The following is a 26,288-nucleotide window of genomic DNA, read 5'->3' on the forward strand; positions in this document are numbered from 1 at the left end:
GTCAGGCAGGATCAGCAGTCTCCTCAAGCCCTGAGTCTGCTTCTTGAGTTAAAATAAAATTCAGGCCCTATCTTGACTACTAGTCTACTACCTGGATCAGCTTTCCTTCCTTGGTACTTCCAATAGCAGAGCTTGTTGTACCCTGCTAAGAGTCACCAACCATTGATAGGTCTTTGTACCTGTCAACTGAAAATGAGTCTCCCCTAGAAGTCTGAGGGGAACCCAATGGGAAGTCCTTAGGCTAGAGACACCCTCAGCAAAAGAGGCTAATTAGATTGCAAATGGTATCCCTTTAGGGAATTCTGGCTTTTGGATGAGTCAGGTAATTCTAAATAGAATTTTTGTGCGATTCTAGGTGAATCAGTCAACAAGCATTTATCAAGCATTTGGTATACACCAGGCATTGAGCAAGTCCCCCGTTCAGTTCTCTCCAGCCTAATTTCCCCCCCACATACCTTGATAGAAGGGATCTTTGAAGTGGTCAAGAGCTCCTAATTTAAAGAAGTCATGTGTGGCTCTTTTCAACAATGAGGTGATTCAGGCCAGTTCCAATAGACTTGTGATGGAGAGAGCCATTTGCATCCAGAAAGAGACTATGGGGACTGAATGTGGATTACAACATAGTATTTTCACCTTTTTTGTTATTGTTTGCTTGCTTGATTTTTGTTTTCTTTCGTATTTCTTTTCTTTTTTTGATCTGATTTTTCTTGTGCAGCATGATAAATGTGGAAATATGTGCGGAGGAATTGCACATGTTTAACATATATATTGGATTACTTGCTGTCTAGAGGAGAGAGTAAGAGAAAGGGAAGGAGAAAATATTTCAAACACAGGGTTTTACAGAGATGAATGTTGAAAACTATCTTTGTATGTATTTTCAAAATAAAAAGCTATTATTTTTTTAAAAATAAGGAGGTTATGGTCTCCCCCTTGTAATTCAGCTGCATGAGAGCCAGAATTACCTGACTCATCCAAAAGCCCATGACAGAATTTCCTGGGGGGATACCCAGTGTTCTAGCAATAACTACAGGATGGTCATAGAACTCATAATTTTTCTATGAATTGAGACTCAAGTAAGTTCTCTAGTCTGGGGATAGGGGGTACACATCTTGTTTGTATATGCTGCAATTCCACATGGCATTCCTTAGCTCTCCATACCCCTTCTAACCGAAGTTGCCCAGTCATAGCTCACTCTTTTTCCTTTCTCAAAGGACATGGCTTGGAGGACACCCCAGATACCAATGCCCGAGTTGTAGGGGGAACCAGTGCCCAAAGAAATTCCTGGCCTTCCCAGGTAAGTATGACTATATAACACTGACTTACCTCAAACCCAGAATTCCCCTTTAAGTCTTGAACAGAACTCAAGTTCTGCTAGTTTTCCTAACTGCAGAAGGGCTGGAAATTTGGAAACACAATATGGCCTCATACCTCCCTTCCAGATATATACCAAACTTGAGAGGTACTTGAATGCATCCCATTTATACTTAGAAGAGTAGGTAGGGATGTAGTAGATAGAAGGTAGAGTTGGAGTCAGGAACACATGAATTTAAAATTTGCTTAGCTGTATGATTCTGAGCAAGTCACTTATCTTCTTTGTGCCTCAGTTTCTACATTTATAAAATGAAGGAGTTGAATCTGATGACTTTTGAGATTCAGAACTAAACTTTCAGATACCTAACCAACCCATCACACTATAAAACCTACTACAGTATTCGACTAAAAGTCATAAGATTTGATTTCCTTCTTAAATAGTGACTTTATGTTATGTTGTATTATATTATGTTATTATTTTGTCTCATACTTCGTTGTATTATTATATCTTATATCATATCATGTATTATGTCATGTTTTATATTATGTCATTCTATCAACCATATCACATATTATTCATTAGCTTCTCAAAGCCTCAATTTCCCTTTCTTTAAAATATAGAAGTTGAATAAATTGATCTTCAATGATCTCTTTCCAGCTTTGATATTCTAGATCACAAACACACCTCTAAACTCACAGCTCTCATCTTCCATGTACACTCCAGCTTATATACTCATCTCTTTTATATACACTCCACACATGCTCATAATTTCATTGCTCTGAAGGCATTTTCCCACTCTCAAGTCAACAGAGCCATACTTCAATTGAAGCATATCGGATAAGTGAATGTATGATATAGTTAAAACCATGATGTCTGCAGTCATGGCCTAGCTTTATAATCACAAATCTCTCTGAGCCTGCTTCTTTATCTGAAAAATGGGAGTGATAATTCACTACATATCTGGCAGTGATGAAAGGAACATGATTTTTAAATTTTCAAGGACTAAATGAAATTTTTTATGATTATACTAATTTACCAAATTGACTCATTAAGAAGTTATTATGCCCATTGCAAAAGTATTTACTGCAGAATTCCCCTATTCTTTATTTCTTTGATTACATTGAGAATCTCATTTTTAAATGTTTTATTGATACTTATTTTTAACATCTTTATTACTTCCCAATGACTTCCCCTTTAGTTCTTTGATAACACTGAGAACATAACTTTATTTTTTTAAAGTTTTGTTGACACTTTTTTTTAACATCTTTGTCATTTTCTCTTTTTTTCTAAACATTCTCACATTTATTATGCTGTACAAGAAAAATCAGATAAAAATGGGAAAAAATAAAACATGCAAACAAACGAACAACAAGTTCCATGCTGTGTCCACATTCAGTCTCCATAGCTTTTTCTCTCGATGTGGATAGCTCTTTCCATCACAAGTCTATTGAAATTGCCTTGAATCACCTCGTTGTTGAAAAGAGCCAATACATTACAATTGATCAACACATAATCTTGTTGTTACTGTGTATCATATTTTCTTGGTTCTACTTCACAGTGGTTATTTTTTTTTATTTAAACATATGCATGGGTAATTTTTCAACATTGACCCTTGCAAACACTTCTGTTCCAACTTTTCTCTTCCTTCCCTCCATTCCTTCCCCTACTAGATGGCAGGCAGTCTCATACATGTTAAAAATCTTAAGTATATCTTAAATACAATATATGTGTACACATTTATACAGTTCTCTTGTTGCACAAGAAAAATCGGATTTAGAAAGGTTAAAAAAAAATTTAGAAAGGTAAAAAAAAAATTAAAAATAAGAAAAAAAAACAAAAATGCAAGCAAACAATAACAGAAAGAATGCACATGCTATGTTGTGGTCCATACTCATTTCCCAGAGTTCTTTCACTGGTTCTGTTCATTACTGATCAATTGGATCAGTAGTAACACTGCTGGATCAAAGGGTATGCACAGTTTGATAACTTTTTGAGTATAGTTCCAAATTGCTCTCCAGAATGGCTGGATGTATTCACAATTCCACCAACAATGCATCAGTGTCTCAGTTTTCCCACATCCCCTGCAACATTCATCATTATCTTTTCCTGTCATCTTAGCCAATCTGACAGGTGGGTAGTGATATCTCAGAGTTGTCTTAATTTGCATTTCTCTGCTCAATAGTGATTTGGAACACTCTTTCATATGAGTAGAAATGGTTTCAATTTCGTTATCTGAAAATTGTCTGTTCATATCCTTTGACCATTTATTAATTGGAGAAATCTTTGTCATTTTCTAATGACTTCCTCCCCACAACAGAATTGCCTGCTGTAATGAAAAAAAGTATAGTTAAGCAAACAAATCAACATTTCTGGCATTATATGCCTCATTCTATGCCCATAGCTCATCTTGCTGAGAGGAATACTTTACTATGTAACTGAAATTACACTTGCACATTGCATTGATTCGAATTGTGATGTTTCTCAATACTTTTTTCTTTACAATATTTGTCATCACATAAATAGTTCTCCAAGTTCTTTTTTTCCCACTCTGTTCATTATTAAATTTCTCAGAGTTATAGTTTGATTTGCTAAAAAAAAAAAAAAAATTCCATTTCCTCCCGGATTTTCAAGCTCAGGGTTTGTTTGAATGGTAGATCTATCCATAATATTTGGGGTGAAGGTCATAAACTAATAAAGAAGATCTAGCTCACAATTTTTAGGTTGCAGACATTTAGACTGGTTTCCTAAAATCAAAGAAGGGAGTATATCTCCAGAATATTTTAAGAGATTTATGCAGAATCCAAAACTATGCAACTCTGCACAGCTGTCTGATGCCAAATCTCCTCTGAAGAAGAGGATACTATTATTCCCATCTCAAATAGCCTCATCCTCTTTTGATTGTGAGGAAATATGAAACTTTGAGAGTAGTAAGAAAAAGAGGGAAGAAAACCAACCACAACCACTGATTTCTTTTTTTTCTTCCAACATTCCTTCTAGATTTCTCTCCAATATTCATCTGGAGGCTCATGGTATCACACATGTGGAGGAACTCTCATTACCCAGAACTGGGTGATGACAGCAGCTCACTGTGTGGATAGGTAAGGAAAAAGGAGATATTAGTTTCTCTGCGGGCCACTCTGGAAGTGGTGTGGGAAAGCCATTAAGATTCTGGACTTGTCTGAATATTTAAATCTTGTCTCGAACACTTTTTCTAGCTGTGTCACTTTTTTTAAAAGTCTCTTAATCTCTCTGTCTCTGTCTTTCTCTCATGGCATGTTTCTTCATCTGTAAAATGGAGAAAAATTATGCCTACCTCCAAGAATTATGAGTATTAGATGAAATAATATCTGTAGAATGTATTACAAGTCTTAAAATGTTATATAAATATAAAGTATTATTATTAGTTAGGAGGAAGTGAGGTTTGAGTGTCCAGAGTCTGTGAGTGAGTTCTGTGTGCATTGTCCATCCTAAAGTGTAGTCAGGAGAGGAAAGTCCAAAATCCTAAGCAAGAATCTGGGACATTAATAAGGGGATCTACATATCAAATCCCTTCTAGAAGAAGCCCTGAGTATATATGGGAAGGGGAAGGGTTTGTACTGAAACAAACTCTTTATGGGAACCATATCTACATTCTAATGTTATCTTTACAACTCTCCTATCTAGACTGGTTTGACCACAGACCCAAGCTATTGAAACAAGAAAGTGAAAAGCACTACAGATGAAATACTGATCTTTATTTTGGAGTCTTTAAACAGAGGCATGTCATCTGCTGAGGCTGGATGATATGTGCTGATTTAGCAGATAGACCATGAATGCCTGCTTTAAGTATTTTGGAGCTTTTCTGACTCCCATTGGTCCCACCTGTGACCCGAGGATAATAATAGAATTTAACCTCTCTGACACTGGTGTGAAGAAGGATCAAATGCAATCATGGACCTCCCAGAAACCTTAAGCACTAGATAAATGTGAATTGTTATTATTTTCTAATGTGAAATAAGGCTATCTTGCCAATTATTTTCATACCAAAGGAGATATGACATGGTAGATAGAGTTAGGGACCTGAGCTGTGATAGATCACCTATGGCTGCTTTTTTCTCCTTCCAGCAACATGAATTTCCGAGTCGTCCTTGGTGATCACAACCTGTCCCAGAATGATGGTACCGAACAGTATCTTGGTGTCAGCAAAATTGTGAAACATGAGTACTGGAACCCCAACAACGTGGCTGGCGGGTGAGTGACAGTGACTTCTGGGAGGCCAACTGAATGCAGTGTGTACATGGATTGATATAGTGGCTCTTGTCTTTATTTTTTTTTAAATAACTTTTTATTGATAGAACGCATGCCAGGGTAATTTTTTACAGCATTATGCCTTGCATTCACTTCTGTTCTGATTTTTCCCCTCCTTCCTTCTACCCCCTCCCCCAGATGGCAAGCAGTCCTTTACATGTCGAATAGGTTACAATATATCCTGGATACAATATACGTGTGCAGAACCGAGCAGTTTTCTTGTTGTACAGGGAGAATTGAATTCAGAAGGTATAAATAACCTGGGAAGAAAAACAAAAATGCAAGCAGTTTATATTCATTTCCCAGTGTTCTTTCTCTGGGTATAGCTGCTTCTGTCCATCTTTGATCAATTAAGGCTCTCTTTATCGAAGAGATCCACTTCCATCAGAATACATCCTCAAACAGTATCACTGTTGAGGTATATAATGATCTCCTGGTTCTGCTCATTTCACTTAGCATCAGTTCATGTAAATCTCTTGGCTCTTGTCTTAAACATATTTTCCTAGGGGACCAGGAAGTAGTCCTTTTGGAATTTTCTTGGCAAAGATACTAGATTGGTTTGCCATTTTCTTCTCCAATTCATTTGACAGATGAGGAACCGAGACAAGCAGGATTAGATGACTTGAACCCAGGATCACACAGCTATTACGTATCTGTGATCAGATTTGAACCCAGGTTTTACTGACTCCAGGACCAACATTCTACCCTCCATCCCACTTAGCTGCCCTAAGCAGCTATAAGGTGAATAGTTGCACCTGGGAAACTGGCAAACGCTAAGATGATAATTGATTATTTTGTTTGTTGTCCAGATTTAAGAAAATGATGGAGAAGAGATTTATAATGTCAATTAAATTAAAAAGTATTCCCTACCTTTTAGAAGAACTGGTTGTTAAACATTTACCAGCACATTCCTGAGAGGTATATAACTTGGACAAATATTCAGAGGCAGAAAGCAGCCAAGCATTTTTTAAATGGACAGAGTCCATCTTTGGCACACGAATGATCCATCTCCCTTCCATCCACAGCTATGACATCGCCCTGCTCCGTCTGAGCCAGAGTGCCACCCTCAACAGATACGTCCAACTGGGCACCCTACCCCCACGTGGTCAGATCTTGGCCAACAACAACCCCTGTTATATCACAGGCTGGGGCAGGACCAGGAGTAAGTCATGAAACCTGCCATCTCTCCGGGAAGCTTGGATGAACCATTTCTCTGTGCTGAGAAATGTCACGTGGTCCATGCTCTCAGAGGGTTCATTATGTGTAACATATACTACTACACAGTAAGAAGAATACACACACTCAGATCAGAATGGTCCATGAGGGGCTTATTTACACTCTTGTGACAGCCATAGAGTTTTGGAACAGAAAGGAATAGGAGTCATTTATCTGATCTAACCCCCTCACTGTACACATGAGATCTGGCAAAGGGGTAAAGCAATTTACCCGAGATCCCACATCTAATTAGTGGCAGAATTAAGATTAGAATTCTTTGCCTTAGCATCCAGTACCCTCACCATTAATTCCACTGCTGCCATAGAAAGGACAGGTAGAGTAGTTATATCATTAGAGTATGGGTATAAGAGGATGGAACTGGGACAATTCCATGTTTGGAGAGAAAGGATCAAGAAAAACTATCAGTTTTTCTCAGATAACCTCAGAAGATTTCCCAGAAGTAAAGGGCTTTAAATAACTCTTAAATGATTGTTGACAAGATGACAGTCTGTTAGGTTATAGAAGGGTGTTCCAGGTTCCAGGTCGGTCAAATGTTCAGAGGTAGGAGAGAGACAAGTGCTATTAAAGGAATTTAAAATTATATTAATCAGATTATATTATATCTATAAATGTAATTAACAATAATATAATAATATATTAATAAATAATATAATATATAATATAGTTAACATAGGGTCAAGAATAGACAGTTTCTGTTCTTTGGGAGTTTAGAGTATAACAGGAAAAAAAGGAAAAATAACCATGATGTTAACATATAGTAATGTCCAAAACACGTTGAAAGAAAAGGGTCTGGGAGGTGTGGAGCAGAATGTTTAGAAGGGTGGTTGGGGCCTGGCCAGCTAAGGATGTACTTCACATGTGTCGATGGACTTCGCACTCAGACCCCTAGTTTATCCCTGGTATTTTTTATGTCATATGTAGCCAATGGGCAGCTGGCTGAGACCCTACAGCAGGCCTACCTACCAGTAGTGGATTATGCAACCTGCTCCAGCAGCTCCTACTGGGGATCTACCGTCAAAAATACCATGGTGTGTGCAGGAGGTGACGGCGTGAGATCTGGATGTCAGGTAGGAAAACAAAGCCATGGCAAGACCCCCTGACAGGTGGGGAGGGCAAACTGGGAGACTGATTCCCCCAACTTCATCTTCCTCTTCTCAGAGGTTTCATTGACTCCTTTCTCCTCTCCCTCCCTTTTCTTCATTCTCTCACAAATCAAACCCAACTACAGACTTCTTTTTTCTCATCTACTCATCTCTCTCGTGTATGATTATCTTCATAAACATAGATGGGCCTTCTGCCTTTCCTCATTTCCTGACCATTATAGTACAGAATACACACCTGCACAAGAATTCACGACTGATATGCTTGGTTGTCACTTATCTTGTCTCCCTTACCCTCCCATAGACCAGCTCCTAAAATCCAATCCTGTGGGTTACCATTTTTTCTTGCTAATCTCTCCCATTTTGTCTAAATCTGTGAGAAAATCTAATCCTGGTCTTTAGACCTCACCTCTCTCAGTCAATTAGGATCCTGAAGACCTTTGCATTTGGTCTCAAGGTTTTATTTTTATCACTTTATAAATCTTGTATATCACTGTGTCCCAATGGGAAGCACTGAACTTCCTGGACTTTCCTGGTTTCTGAACCTATGTGATTCTCCAAGTTCATGGACCAGATTCAACCCTACTTCTGTCCATAAAGCTATTTTATATGAATGCTCAATTTTGACCACCATCATCCCTTCTTAACCTTGCTTACCATTTGTTCCAGATCATAAGAGCATGTTTTTAGGGTTTATGTACAGGAAAAAAAAAGAGAGAGAGAGATGTAGATACAGAAGTTATGTTGCAGAATAAGGTAATTAGGTTAAAAGAAAAATTACCAATTTCAAATTGGATGACACTTAAATGACAATGTATTCTAGTGATCCATACATAGTCCCTTAAGGACAGTTTAGCCCAAGATTCTCTAGTCTGGAAACATCATATCTACTACTTCAGAGACACAAAAAAAAAAAAACAAAACAAAACAAAAAAAAAAAACCTGCCTATCTATTTGGGATTTCTCAGATCGGAATCTAAATTCATTTTGATCCAGATCATTGACTCAATCTCTAATGTATTCTAATTTGTTCTTCAGCCATTCAGGATATCTTTTGATCCTGTGGTTGATTTTTGGAACGTTCTCCTCATATTCCTATCTACTCAATATTTATTAAATTTCTGTCTTCTCTCCTTTCCTTTAGGAAACAGGGAAATATGAAACTGTATTTCCATCTCCTCTAAATTAGGAGAATTCTACCTTATATGTAGGGCTATTCCCTAGTAAAGTTCACAAAAGATAATCCCTTTACTCATAAATTAAATTCAAACATTACATACCTACTGAATGTAAAGCATTGTGATAGACTCTGGATATACAAAAACAAAAACAGTTAATGTTTTTATAGTACTTTGACAGCCATGATTTCACTGCTAACATTATTTTATTTTATCTCAATTATGACTGGATGAAGTAAATTCTACCTTGAGATAAAGAAACCAGAGGCTGAAGAAATAGACAAACACAGCTAGAAAATCAGGATTGGGATTCAAATACATTCTGTCCTGATTCCTATGTCTCTCAAACTTACTATCTTATAAGGGTGATGAAGGGATGGCAAACAGATTTAACTCTAATATAAAACAGTGCACTATGGATGTGCGTAATAGATGTATTATGTACAGAATTAGGAAGGAAAGGCCATTACTGAGTGAGTGGATTAGGGAAAACTTGATGAAGGAAATAATCCTTAAATAAAGCTGAAAGTATATTTTCTCAGTCTCTGAAGAAGCAACATGCTTTTCTTCCTGTGCCTCTCCTAAAACTGACTCATTAATGTCTTTTCTGGTAAAATTTCTTGAATTAGCTTCTCTGTGCTAGTGTAAAAGAAATCATCAATTAGATACATAGAATGTGATTAGATAGAAATTATAGGCTCTTTCTATTGTATAATTCATATGTTAGATAGAAATTCATGTAATATAAATTATACAATAGAAAGAGAAAATGGACTAGTCATGTAAGGAGGGCAAAGGATAACAGGTAGACAGCCAGAGAAATTAAGGAAAAGTTCTAGAATATTAAGGTGAACCCCTGATGGAAAACTTTGAAAGAACATAGACAAAAGGCATATAGGTGAGTAGGTATGGATGGATTGTGAGCCTCATGTTTGGAGAAAATACCCCAAACTATGAAGTCATAGATCCATTTTGGAATATTCTGGTGCTTTAAAGCCTTTCTTGTTCTTGTCTCTCCAACTATTTCTGGCCTTTTAATGCTTTTCTTTGGTTTTTGTTACGTTCATTCTTCAGACTTTTCACTTCATTTCCAAATAGACAGCACTCTTTTTAAGGAAGTTCCCTGGCCAGCTCTCCTTTTAGCCACAACAGAGGGGAAAGCTCATCTAGAAAAGAATGAAACTTTTTTCTCTTTGCCCTAGTACTCCTTACTCAGTCTCCGGTGCCAAGGACCTTCCCCCAATACATATTTTATTTTATGAATAAGGCTGATAAGTGGCTGGCAAGCCCCCAAATGAATTTTGGAAAATGGATTTTTTTTTAAACTGGAGATGAAATAATATGATGAAAAAAATACTGATCCTAGAGCCATGAGAAACCTGCTTCAAATATCAACTCTGATACTTACAAACTGTGAGATTTATTTCAGGTACTCTTTGATTCTCAATTTCCCTATATGTAAAATGGGGCTAATAGCACCCATCGCAGCTTAAACTCTATACAAATATATTAGCTACTATTATATTATTGCTACAGTGATCAAAAGATTTCTCAAGAAGCAAACGAGATTAAGTGACTCTGCTTCATCTTTCAGAGCAGGAGTTTATGGTATTTTTTGTGTGTGTCATAGATTTTTGGGGGGTTCTGATGAAGTCTATGAACCACTTCTTGAATTAATGATTTTAAATACATAAAATAAAACATGTAAGATTACGAAGGAAAGCAATTTTAATGAAAATTAAAATTTAATTTTTTTTTCTTAACCAAATTCACAGACTACCCTGAAATCTATCCATAGTCAATGGATTCCAGATTAAGAAATCTTCTTTAAAGGAATTGCTTATAATTTAAACATTTGTGGATTCATTCCAAGTTTTTGGATACAAATCATTTGTCACTTTTTCTTTTAGTAATTTTTTCTCAATCAACAAACATTTATTTGCTCCCCTTTCTACCTCTCCTCCTAGCAATGAGGGAGAAAAAACGAAAGTAAAATGTGAAAGTAAAAAAGAAAAATGAAATCAAGTTTCATGCCATAAAATATTCTAGATTGCTTATATCTAAAAACATATGCCTCATGCAGCATCCAGGATGTTGGCAAATGGGCAGCATGTTTCATCAACTGGTCCTCTGGAATCATGGCTGGCTATTATATTGATCAGAGAGATCTTTCACCTTTATCCCCTTTTTCAAAAAGCACAGAAACACAAATAAATCCTTGCCTTCTCTCTACCAGGATAGATCAGGGGATTCCCAGATTGCCAGAGCCTTCCCTAACAGGATGAGCATCAGCTTCTCCAAGAAATAGGAAAGTAGAGAAAGATATTTTTATGTCATTGAATTGGAGCAGCAGAAGAAACAAAATCTTCAAGAATGATGACCTTATCCACAGCCCACTTCTTTTCTTGAATGTCAACCTTTTGGGAATTTTAGTGATTTTGTCAGAATCGAGCAAACCACCCAAAGGTCCTTTGCAGAATCAGAGAGGGATCTTTGATGGGCCCTTCCTGGCTTCTGGAATCTCTAAGCCTGCTTCTAAGATGTGTCTTTTTTTTTCCTACAGGGAGATTCTGGGGGTCCTCTTCACTGCCAGGTTAATGGCCAGTATGTTGTCCATGGAGTGACCAGTTTTGTGTCCAGCCAGGGCTGTAACGTTGCCAGGAAACCCACCGTCTTCACCAGAGTCTCCAATTATATCACTTGGATCAATAATGTAAGTCAGCCAGTTGCTGGGCACTATACTATGGGTGTACATACAAGCATGGACTAAGAAAATGGTTGGAATAGAAAAGAAATGGAGCCAGGGAGGAGGAGCTAGGACAGAGCACTATCCTCTTCCCACTCACACACACTCCTTAAATTTTAATTTTACATAGCCAGATACAATCTTCGTCATCCTGATCATTACAGAGTGAGATACTGTGAAATATTGGGGAAACTTATATTGATGTCAGAAGAAAACCTATATTTAACTTTTGGGTCAACTACTAGTTATTTATTTTGGACAAATCACTCCTCTTTGGGTCTTAATTGCCTCATCATTAAATGACCTAGTTGGACTAATTGGCCTATGAAGCAGTTATACATATAAACCTATTTCAAGTGGATATCTTGAAGATATGCAGTAGGAAGACTGGGCATTTCCCTGGACAAGAGAAGAAAATATTTCTTGAATAGCTGCCAGGCTTTCTAATAGAAGGGAAACTTCTACTTGGTAGGGAGGTTGTCTCACTGCAGATGATGCTGTCCATTCACATTAGCTATTTGGAAAAGGCTTATTGACTTGATCTATAGAAATATTCTTCCCACATTGTTCTTTGGCTATGCTGACAGCTCCATAGTTGGCCAAATCCTATTCTGAAGGTATATTCCATCTTCTTCATTAAAGCAGGTATTTCTTAGGACATAAGGCTCTCTACCCTCCTGCCTTTGCATTTCTTCTCTTTCCCCACTCTCTTTACCTAGGGACTAAATAGAAAGAACAAATAAACAATGCTCTGAGTGCAATTTTCTTTTTTTCAGGTTATTGCTTACAACTGAAGGTTTCCCTGAGACCAAAGCTCTGCCATCTTGGAAGGGCCTCAACTCCTCTGCATAAGTTGAAATCATGGAGAAAATTCAGGACAAGGGCATGCTGTGCCAAATGTAGACATATATACCAAATAAAATCAAATTATCAAAATATCAAATGTCACTCCTCCTTCCATCTAGAATTAAACCAACTTATTGAAAGTATTATTTACATAAAGAAGAACTACACATGTTTAACAGGTATTGGATTACTTGCTGCCTAGGAGAAGGGATGGGAAGAAGGGAGGGGGAAAAATTTGGAACACTAGGTTTTACAAAGGTAAAAGTTGAAAACTATATATATATTTTGAAAATAAAAAGCTATTATTTAGAAAAAAGAAAAATATTATAAAAAATACTTCTTTAGGTGGAAATCATAGAACTTGGGTTGGAAAGAACCTCACAGGCCATCAAATCTTTTCATGTTAGGATTGAGGAAACTGAACCCTAGTGATATTAAATGACTTGACTATGATTACACAAATAAGATAAAAGTAGGAATCAATTGTCCAATTGGGCGAAATAAGGCTAGAAAGTAAGATAGGAGCCCAATAGCAAAAGGGTTTAAATGCCAGGCAATTTGTCCAGGGCCCAGTTGAAATTAAATGAAATAAATTTCACAGTTACAAAATCTCAGAATTGGGAAAGATCTTATAAATCATCTAATCCAAGTCATATCAGTATAAGAATTGTCCCTACAAATATATACTTTATCAATCAATCAATATTTATTAAGCCTCTACTATGTGTGCTAAGAGCTGGAGATATAAAAAGAGGCAAATGATAATTTCTGCCCACAAGAAGCTTACAATCCAATGAAAGAAACAAAATGTAAACAAATATATACAAAGCAAGATAAATAGGAAGCAATTAAAAGAATTAAAAGGGATTGGGAAAATTTCCAGTAAAATGTCATATAGTTTTTTTCTTAAAAACTAGCTAGGGCCAATCCACAACCTCCTCCGGCAACTCATTTAATTTGGGAATAGAATTAATTGTTATAACTTTTTTTTTTCTGAATAGTATTTTATTTTTCCAGTTACATGTAAAGTTAGTTTTCAACACTCATTTTTGTAGAATTCTATGTTCTACAATTTTTTTCCCTCCCTCTTTGACCTCTTCCATCCTCAATAGCAAACAATCTGATATAGGTTGTACATGAACAATCATTTTTTTAAATTGAGGCAATTGGAGTTAAGTGACTTGCCTAGGGTCATACAACTATGAAGTGTTAAATGTCTGAGACCAGATTTGAACTCAGGTCCTCTTGACTTCAGGGCTGGTGCTCTAACTACTACGCCACTTAGCTGTCTCATGTACAATCATTTTAAATATATTTCCATATTATTCATATTGTGAAAGAAAAATTAGAACAAAAAAGAAAAATCACAAGGAAAAAAAAGCAACCAGAAAAAAGGTGAAAATACTATGCTTCAATCCACATTCAGTCTCCATAGCTCTCCCTCTAGATCAGAGGTTCTCAAACTTTTGTTCTCAGTATCTTCATGTTAAAAAACTATTGAGAATCTGCTCAAAGAGTTTTTGTTCACATGGGTTATATTTATAGCTATTTACTATGTTAGAAATAAAAAATAATTTTGAATTTGTAGACCCTCTGAAAGAGTTTCAGAGACCCCAGCAATTCTTTGGACTACACTTTGAGGATCACTGCTCTAGATGAAAATGGCATTGTCCATCTCAAATATGTCATTTTTTCTTAAGTAGCATTGAAAAAATAAAATACTATTAAGTGGGGCAGGGGAGAGGAGGGAAAAAGAAAAGAGAAAAAATGCGACAGAAGCCAGAAGAGTGATTAGAGATGTAGCTTAGAAGGGGCTCCTATAATCAATGAAGTGGGAGATTGGAAGTCAGAGACTCTGAAGAGCAGAAGCAGGGGAAATGGAAAGAACAAGAATAAAACAACTAAATCCAAATGCTGCAAAATGGTAATGACTAAGCTTAGTTTCAAAGAAGAGATGTGGGTAAGTATTTCCCTTGGTTCTTGACAGAAGCATATAGAGATATAGGGATATAGGGATGGAACATTTCATACCCTGTCAAGACTTTTTGGTAAATTGGTTAGTTTTGCTGAACCAGTTTTTTTTTTTTTCTTATTCTTTTAATGGATACTCTCCAAAATGGGTAAGTGTAATGTCTGGGGCTAGCTTTTTGGAGGGCCTTGGGACCAGTCTTGGTCTCAGCAGAATAAGCACACATGAATAGTCAGGAATGAAGTCCAAAGCCTATTGTCTCCTTCAGTCTCCCAGTCTGCACCAGCAGTCTCAGTCATTCAGCCAGTCTATAGTCTCTCATCTCTTCCGATCATCCAGTGAGCCAGTCAGCAGTCTGCACATCACAGAAGTCTCTGACTTCTGTCTGATTCTGACCTCTTAAATACTCTATTACAATTACATCAATTCATCATACTGAGTATAAGCCAATCATTATATCACTAGGGAACCATTATCTATCAAATTCCATTGAGTTAATATCTTGTACGATTACATCAATCATACTGAGTCTTAAGTATACCTTTTCAGAGTTCCTGCCCTCTACAGCATCAATATGATTCATTGTGGTTTTACTGATCTGTATGTGTCCTTACATAAATTCAGGGGACAGAGAAGAAGGGAAAATGACTAAGAAGAAAGAGAAATTCATTTTACAAATGAGATATCTAGTTTGCCAGAGAAATTCTCTGTTTGGGGCCAAAATGAAAGAGAAAAAAAATTGTCATATGCACAACAAAATAGGAGGATTAAAAATAAGAGACAATAAATTTCCATTTCAAAAAAGCCTATATATAAAAATAAAAAAACCACTATATATTGTGTTCAGAACTGTCCATCTTTGCTTCTTGTAGGTTTTCGTTTGTTCTCAGCTATGCACTTTTTTCTTTATTCTTTTCCTCTTTTCCTCCCTACCACCTCCCCTAAGAAGGCTAAAATTTAAGTGTAGATATATTTATGTATACCATATATATATACACATATATATACAAGCATATAAACACACATATATACATCAATATTTATAATCATATACATATACGTTCATATTTCTCTATGTAAGGCTACACTGCATTTGTCCTCTGTTTCTCTAAAGGTAGATTGCATCATCTTTCATGGAAAGAGAATTATTCATTCACTACTTATTATTTTCCAAAGCAAGGCGAGAAGTTTGGACACATACCTTTATGAGTAAATGTGTCAACAGCTTTGGCTGCAGGAAGCTATGAGAACTCAGATCTGGCAGAGAGAGGGTGGATGCATTTCCCCTATTATTATTTTCTCCAATTAGATTAAAACCACTCTCCAGAAGGAACCAAGGAAGAAGCCTTAGAGAAAGTGGTTGCCTAAGAACAAGAGCTGAGGGAGTCCCTGAGAAGGAGTAAGGTTATTCACTTCAGGTGCAGAGGATGGCCTTTGGAAGGGACTACTATCCCTTTACCAGCTTAACCTCGTGCCATTCATACATACTGGACCCTAATCCTGCACTCCAGACTAGTTGATGAGAATGACTAACATAAATATTTTCTAAAATCACTAAGAAGTGTGTTTAGACATTTGCCCTGCAAATTGTTGCTTGAACTCAGGTAAGCTAATTGAACATTAGTATGTTTAAACTTAGTAAGCCCATAGAAGAAATACTTGCTATTCTTTGAACTCAGGTAACCAAGTTGCTGTTTTGACTATTTTTAATATATCCTGTGGCTAAGCTTCTACCTGAAAAAGATTCTGTTTTTAGCAGCCTTAGTATTCCTAACATGGCTTCGAGCCAAAATTTTGGTATAAAAGCTTTCTTTCCCCTGACCCTAATTGCTAATTAGTTGCCCATGCTATTTGGTCTGCCTGCTTTGGCAAAATGAAGTTTAAAGAGAATCTCGTGTGAATGATCTTATTCCTACTTCAAATCTTCTCCTGGAACTGTACCACATCATTGCTGTATTTATTTAAGGAAATCCTGGAGCAATGCAGTTCCTTCTGATAGCCATTCCTAGATTTAATTTTTTATCCTATCTTAATAGTAATAGCTAAGAAAGAGGAAGTGAATTGAATAACAACTAACATACTTATCATTTAAAGTTTGCAAAATAATGTATATGGGTTATCTCATTTGATCCCCAGAACAACCCTTGAGGTAAGTGCTATCATTATCTTTATTTTATAGATAAGGAAATTCAAAGAGAAAAAATAAATATCTGAAGCAGGATTTGAACTTAAAGTATTCCTGACATCAAGTCCATTGTTCTTACCAACTGCAATACCTAGATGCCTCCTCTGGACTCTCTAAATTCCTGTTAAAGGTCAGGCCTAAAGTGTTAAAAATGGCTATCAACTAATCAGCCATCTGAATAGATACATTGGGTCGGTAAATACCTTGGGCAGAGCCTTCACATCCCACTGCAAAGGCCTCATCATTTCATCTTATTAGCTTGATTAATAAAGTGTCACCCCGGATTTAGCTCTTCCTGGGCATACTCTCTGCCTAGTGTGTATGTGTTCTCCAGTGCCCAAAGGCCATATCAGCAGGACAAAAGCCTTCCTTACATCCTTTTCCTCTGTACCTTTACAGTGGCTACATCTCAAAACCTGTATTCCTCACCTTTCCCTCTTAGATCTTTAGTTTCTTTCAAGACTCAGCACAAGTTTCACCTGTTCTATGAAGCTGGAACTTTGGGAAAACTTCAGGTGTCCGTAAGATGACAGGCTATCCTTTTCTTGTCTGAAGTCCAACTTAGCTAATTTTAGAGACACTTGCCACTAGGTTATAATTAATCAATAATCAACATTTATTAAGCACTTTTTATGTGCCAAACACTGTTCTAAATGCTAAGGATATAAAAAGAGGCCAAAAAAAAAAAAAAAAAAAAAAGATAATCACTGCCCTCAAGAAGCTCACCAAAGTGATGAAATTTTAGGCCATAGAAATTCTTGGATCCATCTATTAAGTCAAAGAAAGCTTTTGATCCATGTTACTATTCTTCACACTATTTTCCATGTCTAGACCTATGTCCTAGCTTGGGTGGGAGGAGGGGCAGCATCCCCAACCCTTATGTGTAGAATGCTCTCTTTCATCTCCATCTCTTGGTTTCTTTGCCTTACTTCAAGATTCACCTTGAATTCCACTTTATGTAGGAGGGTTTACCTGGTCTCCCTAGCTGCTAGCACCTTTCCCTCTGAGATTACCCTTCAATCATCTTTGTATACAATTCTTTTTTTTTTCTTTTCTTTTTATTTCTTTATTTTTTATTTTGTTAAAGCTTTTTATTTTCAAAATACATGCATGGATAATTTTTCAATGTTGACCCTTGCAAAACCTTATGTTCCTTTTCCCCTCGTTCCTTTTCCCCTCGTTCCGTTCACCTCCTTCCCTAGATGGCAAGTAATCCAATATTGCATACAAATCTTATGTCCAAAATTTCCTCCCCTAGATGGCAAGTAATCCAATATTGTACACAATTCTTATATGCAACTAAGCAATGCAGGATGGCATGACCAGGCTGGAATCAAAAAGACCTGAATTCAAATGTGACCTCAGATACTTACTTAACTGTATGTCTCTGGATACCTCTCTTTGCCTCAGTTTCTTTAACTGTAAAATGGGGGTAAGAATAGCCAGGGTTGTTATAGAGTGCTTAATGCCTGAAATATATTAAGTGCCACATTGATGTTAGCTATTACATTAGTTTCATGTTGCCTCCCCATTAGAATGTGAACTCATTAAGATGAAGGATTATCTTTGCCTTTCTTTGTATCCAGGGCACAGTAGGACAACATCTAGAACGTAGTAAAAAAGTAATAAATGCTTATTAATTGACTAACACACCATTGGTGAAGGGAGGATTCATAGTGAATCCTTCATAATGAAGTACAATACATTCAGTTGATATTCACTGAGTATTCATTGAATGTGTGATGTGTGATAAATTGAAATCAGAGCCATAACTGGGCTGATAGATATATGTTAGCAAACAGAGAGGGGAAAAGTAAAGAGAGATATGAAAAAAGAAAAGAGAGAGGAAGATGGGAATGGAAGAATTAGGAAAACAGAAGAAAGATGGAGAAAAGAGAAAAAAGGGGAGAGCAGAGAGAAAAGTGGGTGTGGAAATGTAGAAAAAAAGATGACAGAGAGAGAGGAACTGGCTGAGAGAAGAAAGCAAAGAGTTAAGAGCCAATTTAGAGAAGAAGAAAAAAGAAGACTAGAAATGGGGTGGGGAGGATGGGAAGACTGGAGGAAGGGAGTCAAAAATAGAGGACCACAAACTGAATATGAATCAGCAAAACAAGACTAGAACTAAAATTAGGCAACAGGATCTTGCCGCTATGAATAAGAGGAGCAGGCCTTAGGAAGGTCAGTGGGTTCCATTTTGAGCCAACCACGGAAGGACAATATGGAAAACTTGAAGACAAGATAATTCATCAGAAGAAAAGGCTGAAGGATGAATGAAAACAGGAGATGATAAAAAGAGTGGTGACATATAAGGGAAAATAATGAACTCACAGCTATCTGGGGAATTCTCTACTTCAATCTCTGATGAAGTAGGTTTTCTCCTTGACAGGTTCAACTCTTCTATCTATATATCATTAATTCCATCACTCTTCTGTCTTCTCCAGCAAATTGCCTCCTCAAAAAACTTGTTTTCTCTACCCTTAAAAAACAAAACAAAACCCTCTCTAGACTTTTATCATTCCTTGAAGCAATCATCCTCTATCTCACCTCTCAAACTTCTAGAAAAAGTTGTCTACACTTAGTGGTCTCTTCTTCCTCTCCTCTCATTCGCTCCTCAGCTCTTTGCATTCTGGCTTTTGACCTTTTTATTCAACTAAAACTGGCTTCTCCAACATTACCACTGTTCTCAGTTGCTAGATTGAAAGGCCTTTTCCCACTTCTCATCCTTCTTGCCCTCTCTCTAGCTTCTGACTCTCTTCCTTGAGACTGTTTCCTATGTGGGCTTTCATGACCCTGCTCTCCCCTGATTCTCCCCTTACCTGTCCATTACATTTGTCTCCTTTACTGGACCATTATCCATACCCCAAATTGTGAGTGATACTAAAGGCTCTATCTCTGGTTCCTCCTCCACTTTTACAGCATCTTACTTGGTGACCACATCAACTCATGTGGATTTAGTTATCGTCTCTGTATAGATGAGATTCAGCTCTAAATAACTAATAATAATAGTAGCTAGCATTTTTACAGTGATTGAAGGTTTGCAAAGCAATTAAAAGACATTGTCTCATTTTGTCTTTTTTACAACCCTGGGGGTAAGTGCTATTATTGTCCCCATTTTACAGATGAGGAAACTTAGATTTACTGAGGTTAAGTTACACAGCTGATAAGCATCAGAGTCTAGATTTGCCTCAAGTCTTACTGATGCTAAGTCCAGTGCTTTATTTGTTAACCCACCTATCTGCCTTATTTAAGCCAATCTCTCTCCTTAGCCCCGATTGCACATCACCATAAATATCTATTGAGCATTTTGAACTGGAAGTCAAACTCAGCCAGTAAAAAACAGAACTATTGTATCTTTCCCTTCTCTCAACCTAACTCTCCCACTTCCCTATTTCTCTCAAGAATGCCATCATCCCATATTGTGCATATATAACTCATATTAGATTACTTGCTGTCTTGGGGAGGGGGGAAATAAGGGGAAAAGAGAAAGAATTTGGAATACAAAGTCTTGCAAAAATGAATGTTGAAAACTATCTTTACATGTATTCAGAAAAATAAAATACTATTGAGTGAATACTACCATCTTTTCATGAACACAAGTTTAAAATTTTAGCATCATCCTTGACTCCTCATTCTTTCTTATCTCACATACCTAATCACTTGCCAAACCTTATAATTTATAGTTCTATAATATCTCTCCACCTCTCATCTCCCCTCATATGGCCACTACTCAAGGTCAGGTCTTTATTATCTCTTGTCTGGACTTTTGGAATAACTTCCTAATTGGCCTTGCTTGCTCAAGTCTCTCCCCTCTATACAACTGCAAAGTTATTTTTCCTAATGTACAGGTCTGAACATGTTAGTCATTTACTCAAGAAATTTTGAAAGACAAAAATAACTATATGTACACAAATTAAATATTTAAAGCAGCCTTTTTTTTTTTTTTTTTTGGTAATGGCAAAGAATTGGAAATTGAGGGGATGCCCATCCAATGGGAAATGACTAAATCAAGCTGTGGTATATGATTGTGATGGAATACTAATTTATTATTGTAGAAATGACAAGCACTAAAGGATATTTAACAGACAATTTTCAGATGAAGAAATTAAAACCATTTCTAGTCATATGAAAAAATGCTCTAAATCACTATTGATCAGAGAAATGCAAATTAAGACAACCACACACCTCTCAGATTGGCTCCACACACCTCTCAGATTGGCTATGACAAGAAAAGACAATGACAAATGTTGGAAGGGATGTGGGAAAATTGGGACACTGATACATTATTGGTGGAGTTGTGAAGTGATCCAACCATTCTGGAGAGCAATTTGGAACCATGCCCAAAGGGTTATCAAACTGTGTATATCCTTTGATCCAGCAGTGTCTCTACTGGGCTTGTATCCTAAAGAGATCATTAAAAAGGGAAAAGGACCCACATGTACAAAAATGTTTGTGGCAGCCCTCTTTGTTGTGGCCAGAAACTGGAAAATGAATGGATGCCCATCAATTGGAGAATGACTGAATAAATTGTGGTATATGAATATTATGGAATATTATTGTTCTGTAAGAAACAATCAGCAGGATGATTTCAGAGAGGCCTGGAGAGACTTACACAAACTGATGCTAAGTGAAGTGAGCAGAAGCAAGAGATCATTATACATAGCAACAGCAGTATTATACAATGTTGATGCGGGTCTTCAACAATGAAATGATTGAGGCCAGTTTCAGTGATCTGGTGATGAAGAGAGCCATCTAGAGAAAGGACTGTGGGAACTGAATATGGATCACAACATAGCATTTTCACTCTTTTTGTTGTTGTTTGCTTGCATTTTATTTTCTTTCTCATTTGTTTTTCCTTTTTGGTTTGATTTTTCTTCTGCAGCAATATAATTTACACACACATATATACATACATATATATGCATATATTGAATTTAACATATATTTTTAGTTTAACATATATTGGATTAATTGCTATCTAAGGGAAGGATGAGGGGAAGAGGGGGAAATTGCAAAAGTAAATGTTAAAAAAAATTATCCATGCATCTCTTTTGAAAATTAAAAAGCTTTAATTAAAAAAAAAATGACAAGCAGAATACTTTTAGAAAATCCTGGAAAGGTATAGATAAACTGATGAAAAGTGAAATTAGCAGAACCAGGAGAACATTGTATACAGTAACAGCAACATTATATAATGATCACATATGAATGACAGCTATTTTCAGTAATACAATGATCTAAGAAAATTCCATAGAACTTTTGATGAAAAATGTTATCTGTCTCCAGAGGAAGAAATGATGGAATCTGAATGCAAATCAAAACATATTTTTTCTTGTTTTCTTCACAATATGACTAACGTGGAAATTTGTTTTGCATGATTGCATATATTTATCATATATCGAGTTACTTACTTTCTCAAAGAGGGAGGAGGGAAAGAAAAGGGGGCGGATTTGGAATTCAAATTTTTCAAAATAAATGTTTAAATTGTTTTCACATGTGACATGGACAAAGGACTGGCCTCTCCTCCCCTCCTTCAGTCTTAGGTTAAAGGGCCTGGGGCTCGAAGAGAAAGATCTGCTCAGCCAGATTAAAGGAGATGTTTTGCATTTCAAAGTGCCTGTTCAACAATGAAGGGTATCGGTTAGATAACCCTGACCTATAAACTATGTTAAACATCTGCCATTGTATCTTTCATCCAGTAAAGTCGAGTCACTGTCAAAATGTGCCAGCAAGGGTGAACAAGAATGCTTATAAGGCTGTCCCTACTTCAGTTACGCACGGAACTATGCCAGAATCCTACTGGAGGTCCGCCCAGGCCAGTTACAAATAAATTATTTCTAAATTATGAATTACTATGGGCGTCTTGAATTTTATTGCCTGGGCTATTTCACACATGTAATGGGAAAATAAAATATATTTTTTAAATAAAATAAATTCCAACAAGTGAATATAAGCTTTTCTGTTGAGCATTTATAGTCCTTCACAACCATGCCCCATTTTAACACCTTATCTTGTAACACATTATCTAGTTAAACTGGAGTTCTTAATGTTTCCCACCCAAGACATTCCTAGACCAAGACAGACCTAGGCCTGTAACATACTTTCCTCAGACCTCTGCATCTAAGAATCATTAGCTTCTTTAAAGTCAATCAACAAGCATTTATTTAGTACCAACCATGTGCCAGTTACTTTGCTAAACCCTGCAAATACTGAGGCGCAAAAACAAACATACAAACAAACAAACCACTGTCATGCTCTGAAGGAGCTCTCAGTGTAATCAGAGCTACAACCTTCAAACAATATGTATAAATAAGATATATACAGAATAAATTGGAGCTATTCTCAGGGTTTCAAGGCTCAGTTCAAGTGCTGTCTTCTATTTGAAGTTTTTTTTTTTTCATCTCTTCTCCTCCCCATCTCCCTCCTACTCCCCACCAAGCTAGTACCTTCCCCATGAAATTATTTTGTATTTGTCTCTATTTTGTATATGCCTATTTATGCATGTACATATATGTATGCATGCATGTTTCTCGTTGGCTAAATTGTAAGCTCTTGGAGGACAAAGGACTGTTTCATTTTTATGTTTATGCCCCTAGGTACATTGCTTAGCACTTAGTAGGTGTTTAATAAATATTTGTGGGTTAATTGATTGATTGATTCCTTATGCTTCTGAAGAGTGAATGCCTAAAGAATAAAGAAGTTTTTTCTACTTACTCCGAAGGCAGGAGGACAAAGGGGAACTAACGTTCCCATTGCAATAATAAAAAATTAACCTTAGACGGGCCCTCTTATTCATAGATTACTGTGTCACAAATAGCCTATATTGAGAAATGCACCGGGATGACAACTAGAATACTAACGGAGAAATGGGGAGGGTCTGAGGAGAGTGGGGGGCAGTGGAAGGTAAGTCCTTCAGTTATCTCTGGATGCTTCTCTGCAGTCCTTCTCTGGGAATATCTCGGTATTGACCAAAGAGTATTCTTTGTACCCCATCTCCTATTGCTATTTTAACCACCTTAGTGTCTCCTTGAGATACCAACACGCCATCCCCTCCTCTAAGACCTGAAGTCCTCATATCATTGGTCTGATTCTTTCTTTCCATCCCCATAGCTATGATCCTGATCTGAGGTCTCATCATCACAAGCCTAGTCAACTGTGACAGCTTCCTTCTGCCAAGTTATCAATTAAACAGATATTTATTGATGATTTACTAGTAGTTGCCAGGTGCTGTGGTAGGCCCTGAAATATTAGTACACATAAAAATTAATAGGCAAATAGACACTCCCTCCAGGAGTATATTATTATCTACTGGAATTAGGGTAGGGCTGTTTGGACCTGCAGGAAGAATTGAAGGAAGCCAGGGAAACCAGTGGTTGAAGATGAGGGAGCTCCATTTGGGCTGCAGGATGTTCCAGTCAGTGGAAAACGCCCCAATGTTAGGGGATTAGGTGTTTAGAAAGCAGATTGGGGGGGGAGTAAGGTATAAAAGATGTAAAAAAAAAAAAAATTAACTATGAACTGGAGATATGTAGAAAAGCAAAAGTGGCCTTTACTCTATAGAAGCTCACACTCAAATGGAGGAGGCCGCAATGCAAAACAAGGTAGATGGGTTAAACTAGAGATAAGTAAAAGAGAGAAGACGATGACATGAAGGGGATCAGGAAAGGCATTTCCAGAGGGAGATGAGACATTTTCAGGTACCATCTCCCTTGTTCTTAGAAGACTGGGTTTTTATTTGCAACTTGCTATCCCTCCCTTCAAAGTGTGCCCCTCAGAACTCTTCCCCAGCCCCCAGGATAAGGCCTGAGCTGGAGAGGGAGCACAGAAGGAAAGAAGGAATGGAAGGAAAGACAAGAGGAAATCCGAAAGGCCCTGGGTATTCTGACCTCTTCTCACTCTGCTGTACCCTAAGCCTGCAGCTCTGAGGGATAGGTCTGATGGCCCCAGTTCCACACCAGGGTGAAGCCTTGGAGTGGCTGGGTCTGGGTTTGGATCCAGGAGACCCTTTACTCCTCCAGTATGAGTCCCAGGGTGACCAAGTCTGGGCCTGGTTTGGACCCCCGTCCCAGAGTGACTATTTGGGGTGACCGGGTCTGGGCCTGGTCTGGACCCCCGCCCCAGGGTGACTATTTGGGGGGACCAGGTCTGGGCCTGGTCTGGACCCCACCTCAGGGTGACTATTTGGGGGGACCCCCGCCCCTTGGTGACTATTTGGGGTGACCAAGTCTGGCCTGGTCTGGACCCAGGATCCCTGGGGGATGGGGGTGATTATTTGAGAGCAGAGCAACCTCTCCTGCTTGCTCCCATTCTCAGGGTGCAGAGTGACAAGTGCAGCCCAGCCCGGGAGTCCCCGGGAATACCTGCCCGAAACCAGAATCCTGCCTGCTGGTGGGGGGTGGGGGTGGGTAATTAGGAAGGAGAGCAGGAGCCCCCCCCCACCCCCCCCAGGATGCAAGGCATGCTGGGAGCCGGCACTTCCTTCTCAGGCAGCCCTGGAGGAAAACCACAGGCTGCCTGAGGCTGCTCCTGGGGCCCGCGGTGGGACGGGCCAGGCGAGGCTGGTCAGCCGGCAGGACGGGGATGGCGGAGCGCTCGGGCAGCGGTGCGGGCCTCCTGGCCAAGCAGATGCAGAAGAAATTCAGCCGGGCCCAGGAGAAGGTAGGTGGGACTAGGCCTCCACGTCTGCCCGGAGGAGCCGGGAAGGGAGGGGGAGGAGGGGACCCCCGGGGGGCGCCTCCACCCTGACCCTGACCCTCTGCTGTGTTCCCTACGGCTTTTCGCAGATTGGAGGCTAGAAGGGGCCTTCCCTTAACACCCCCTCCCCATTATTTTACCCATAAGAACCCTGAAGCCGGGAGGGCAAAAATTTGCCCAAGGGGAACGGGAACATCTCCTTAAGGTCCTTTTTTTCCTACCGGAGATCCAACCCCCAAGGGAAGGGGGAGTAGATGGAGTAGGGTTCAAACAAAGCACCCATCCCCCACGCAAATCGGGATTCGAACCCAGGGTCTCAGACTCCGCGAACCACGGCCCCTCTGGCCCTTCCAGAAAGAAATCTGGGCCAAGGTTTCCCGACGCGATCTCCTTTGATGAACGGATGATCCTAAGGGGAAAAGGGGGAGGCGGGACCGAAAATGTCCAGTGTTGGAGAGCTGGGAAAGACCTTTAGGTTGGTCTAGTCCAACTTTCCCATTTTGCAGGCGAGGGGACCGTGACCAGCACAGAAGCTCTGGTAGATTTTCAACTAGACAGTGACAGCCGGTCACAGTGTGGTCCAGGAAGCCCCCGGCGCTCCCGAGTCCCTTTCAGGGCATCCTTGAGCTTATAGAAACACTAAGGGGTTTTCATTTCTGTGGGGTTCTACTGATGTATCTCTCCGACCTACACAAAAGCGCCTCTCTAGCATTTTTAAGATTGTAAAGGAAACCTGTG

At 38.3% G+C, this 26,288-nt stretch overlaps 2 protein-coding genes across 3 annotated transcripts in view; both read left to right on the top strand.

Annotated features, from left to right (window-relative positions):
* Positions 1 to 4,303: 4,303 nt before the first annotated feature.
* CELA1 (chymotrypsin like elastase 1) lies at positions 4,304 to 12,802 on the top strand. Its single transcript, XM_051961299.1, has 6 exons — positions 4,304 to 4,410; positions 5,417 to 5,542; positions 6,625 to 6,761; positions 7,757 to 7,902; positions 11,677 to 11,826; positions 12,636 to 12,802. The coding sequence occupies exons 1-6, from the start codon at positions 4,385 to 4,387 to the stop codon at positions 12,651 to 12,653; spliced, it is 603 nt and encodes a 200-aa protein (XP_051817259.1). The 5' UTR covers positions 4,304 to 4,384; the 3' UTR covers positions 12,654 to 12,802.
* Positions 12,803 to 25,344: 12,542 nt separating this feature from the next.
* BIN2 (bridging integrator 2) overlaps positions 25,345 to 26,288 on the top strand; it is a 47,505-nt gene continuing 46,561 nt past the window's right edge. Inside the window, exon 1 of one of the 2 annotated variants that reach the window (XM_051963643.1) lies at positions 25,345 to 25,514. In XM_051963643.1, coding sequence (XP_051819603.1) covers positions 25,437 to 25,514 — 78 coding nt within the window. In that variant the 5' untranslated portion in view covers positions 25,345 to 25,436. The remainder of the gene's footprint in view (positions 25,515 to 26,288) is intronic. The other variant, XM_051963644.1, reaches the window with a different exon arrangement.

The sequence above is a fragment of the Antechinus flavipes genome, chromosome 5 (genome assembly GCF_016432865.1).
Source record: "Antechinus flavipes isolate AdamAnt ecotype Samford, QLD, Australia chromosome 5, AdamAnt_v2, whole genome shotgun sequence".
Lineage (NCBI taxonomy): Eukaryota > Metazoa > Chordata > Mammalia > Dasyuromorphia > Dasyuridae > Antechinus > Antechinus flavipes.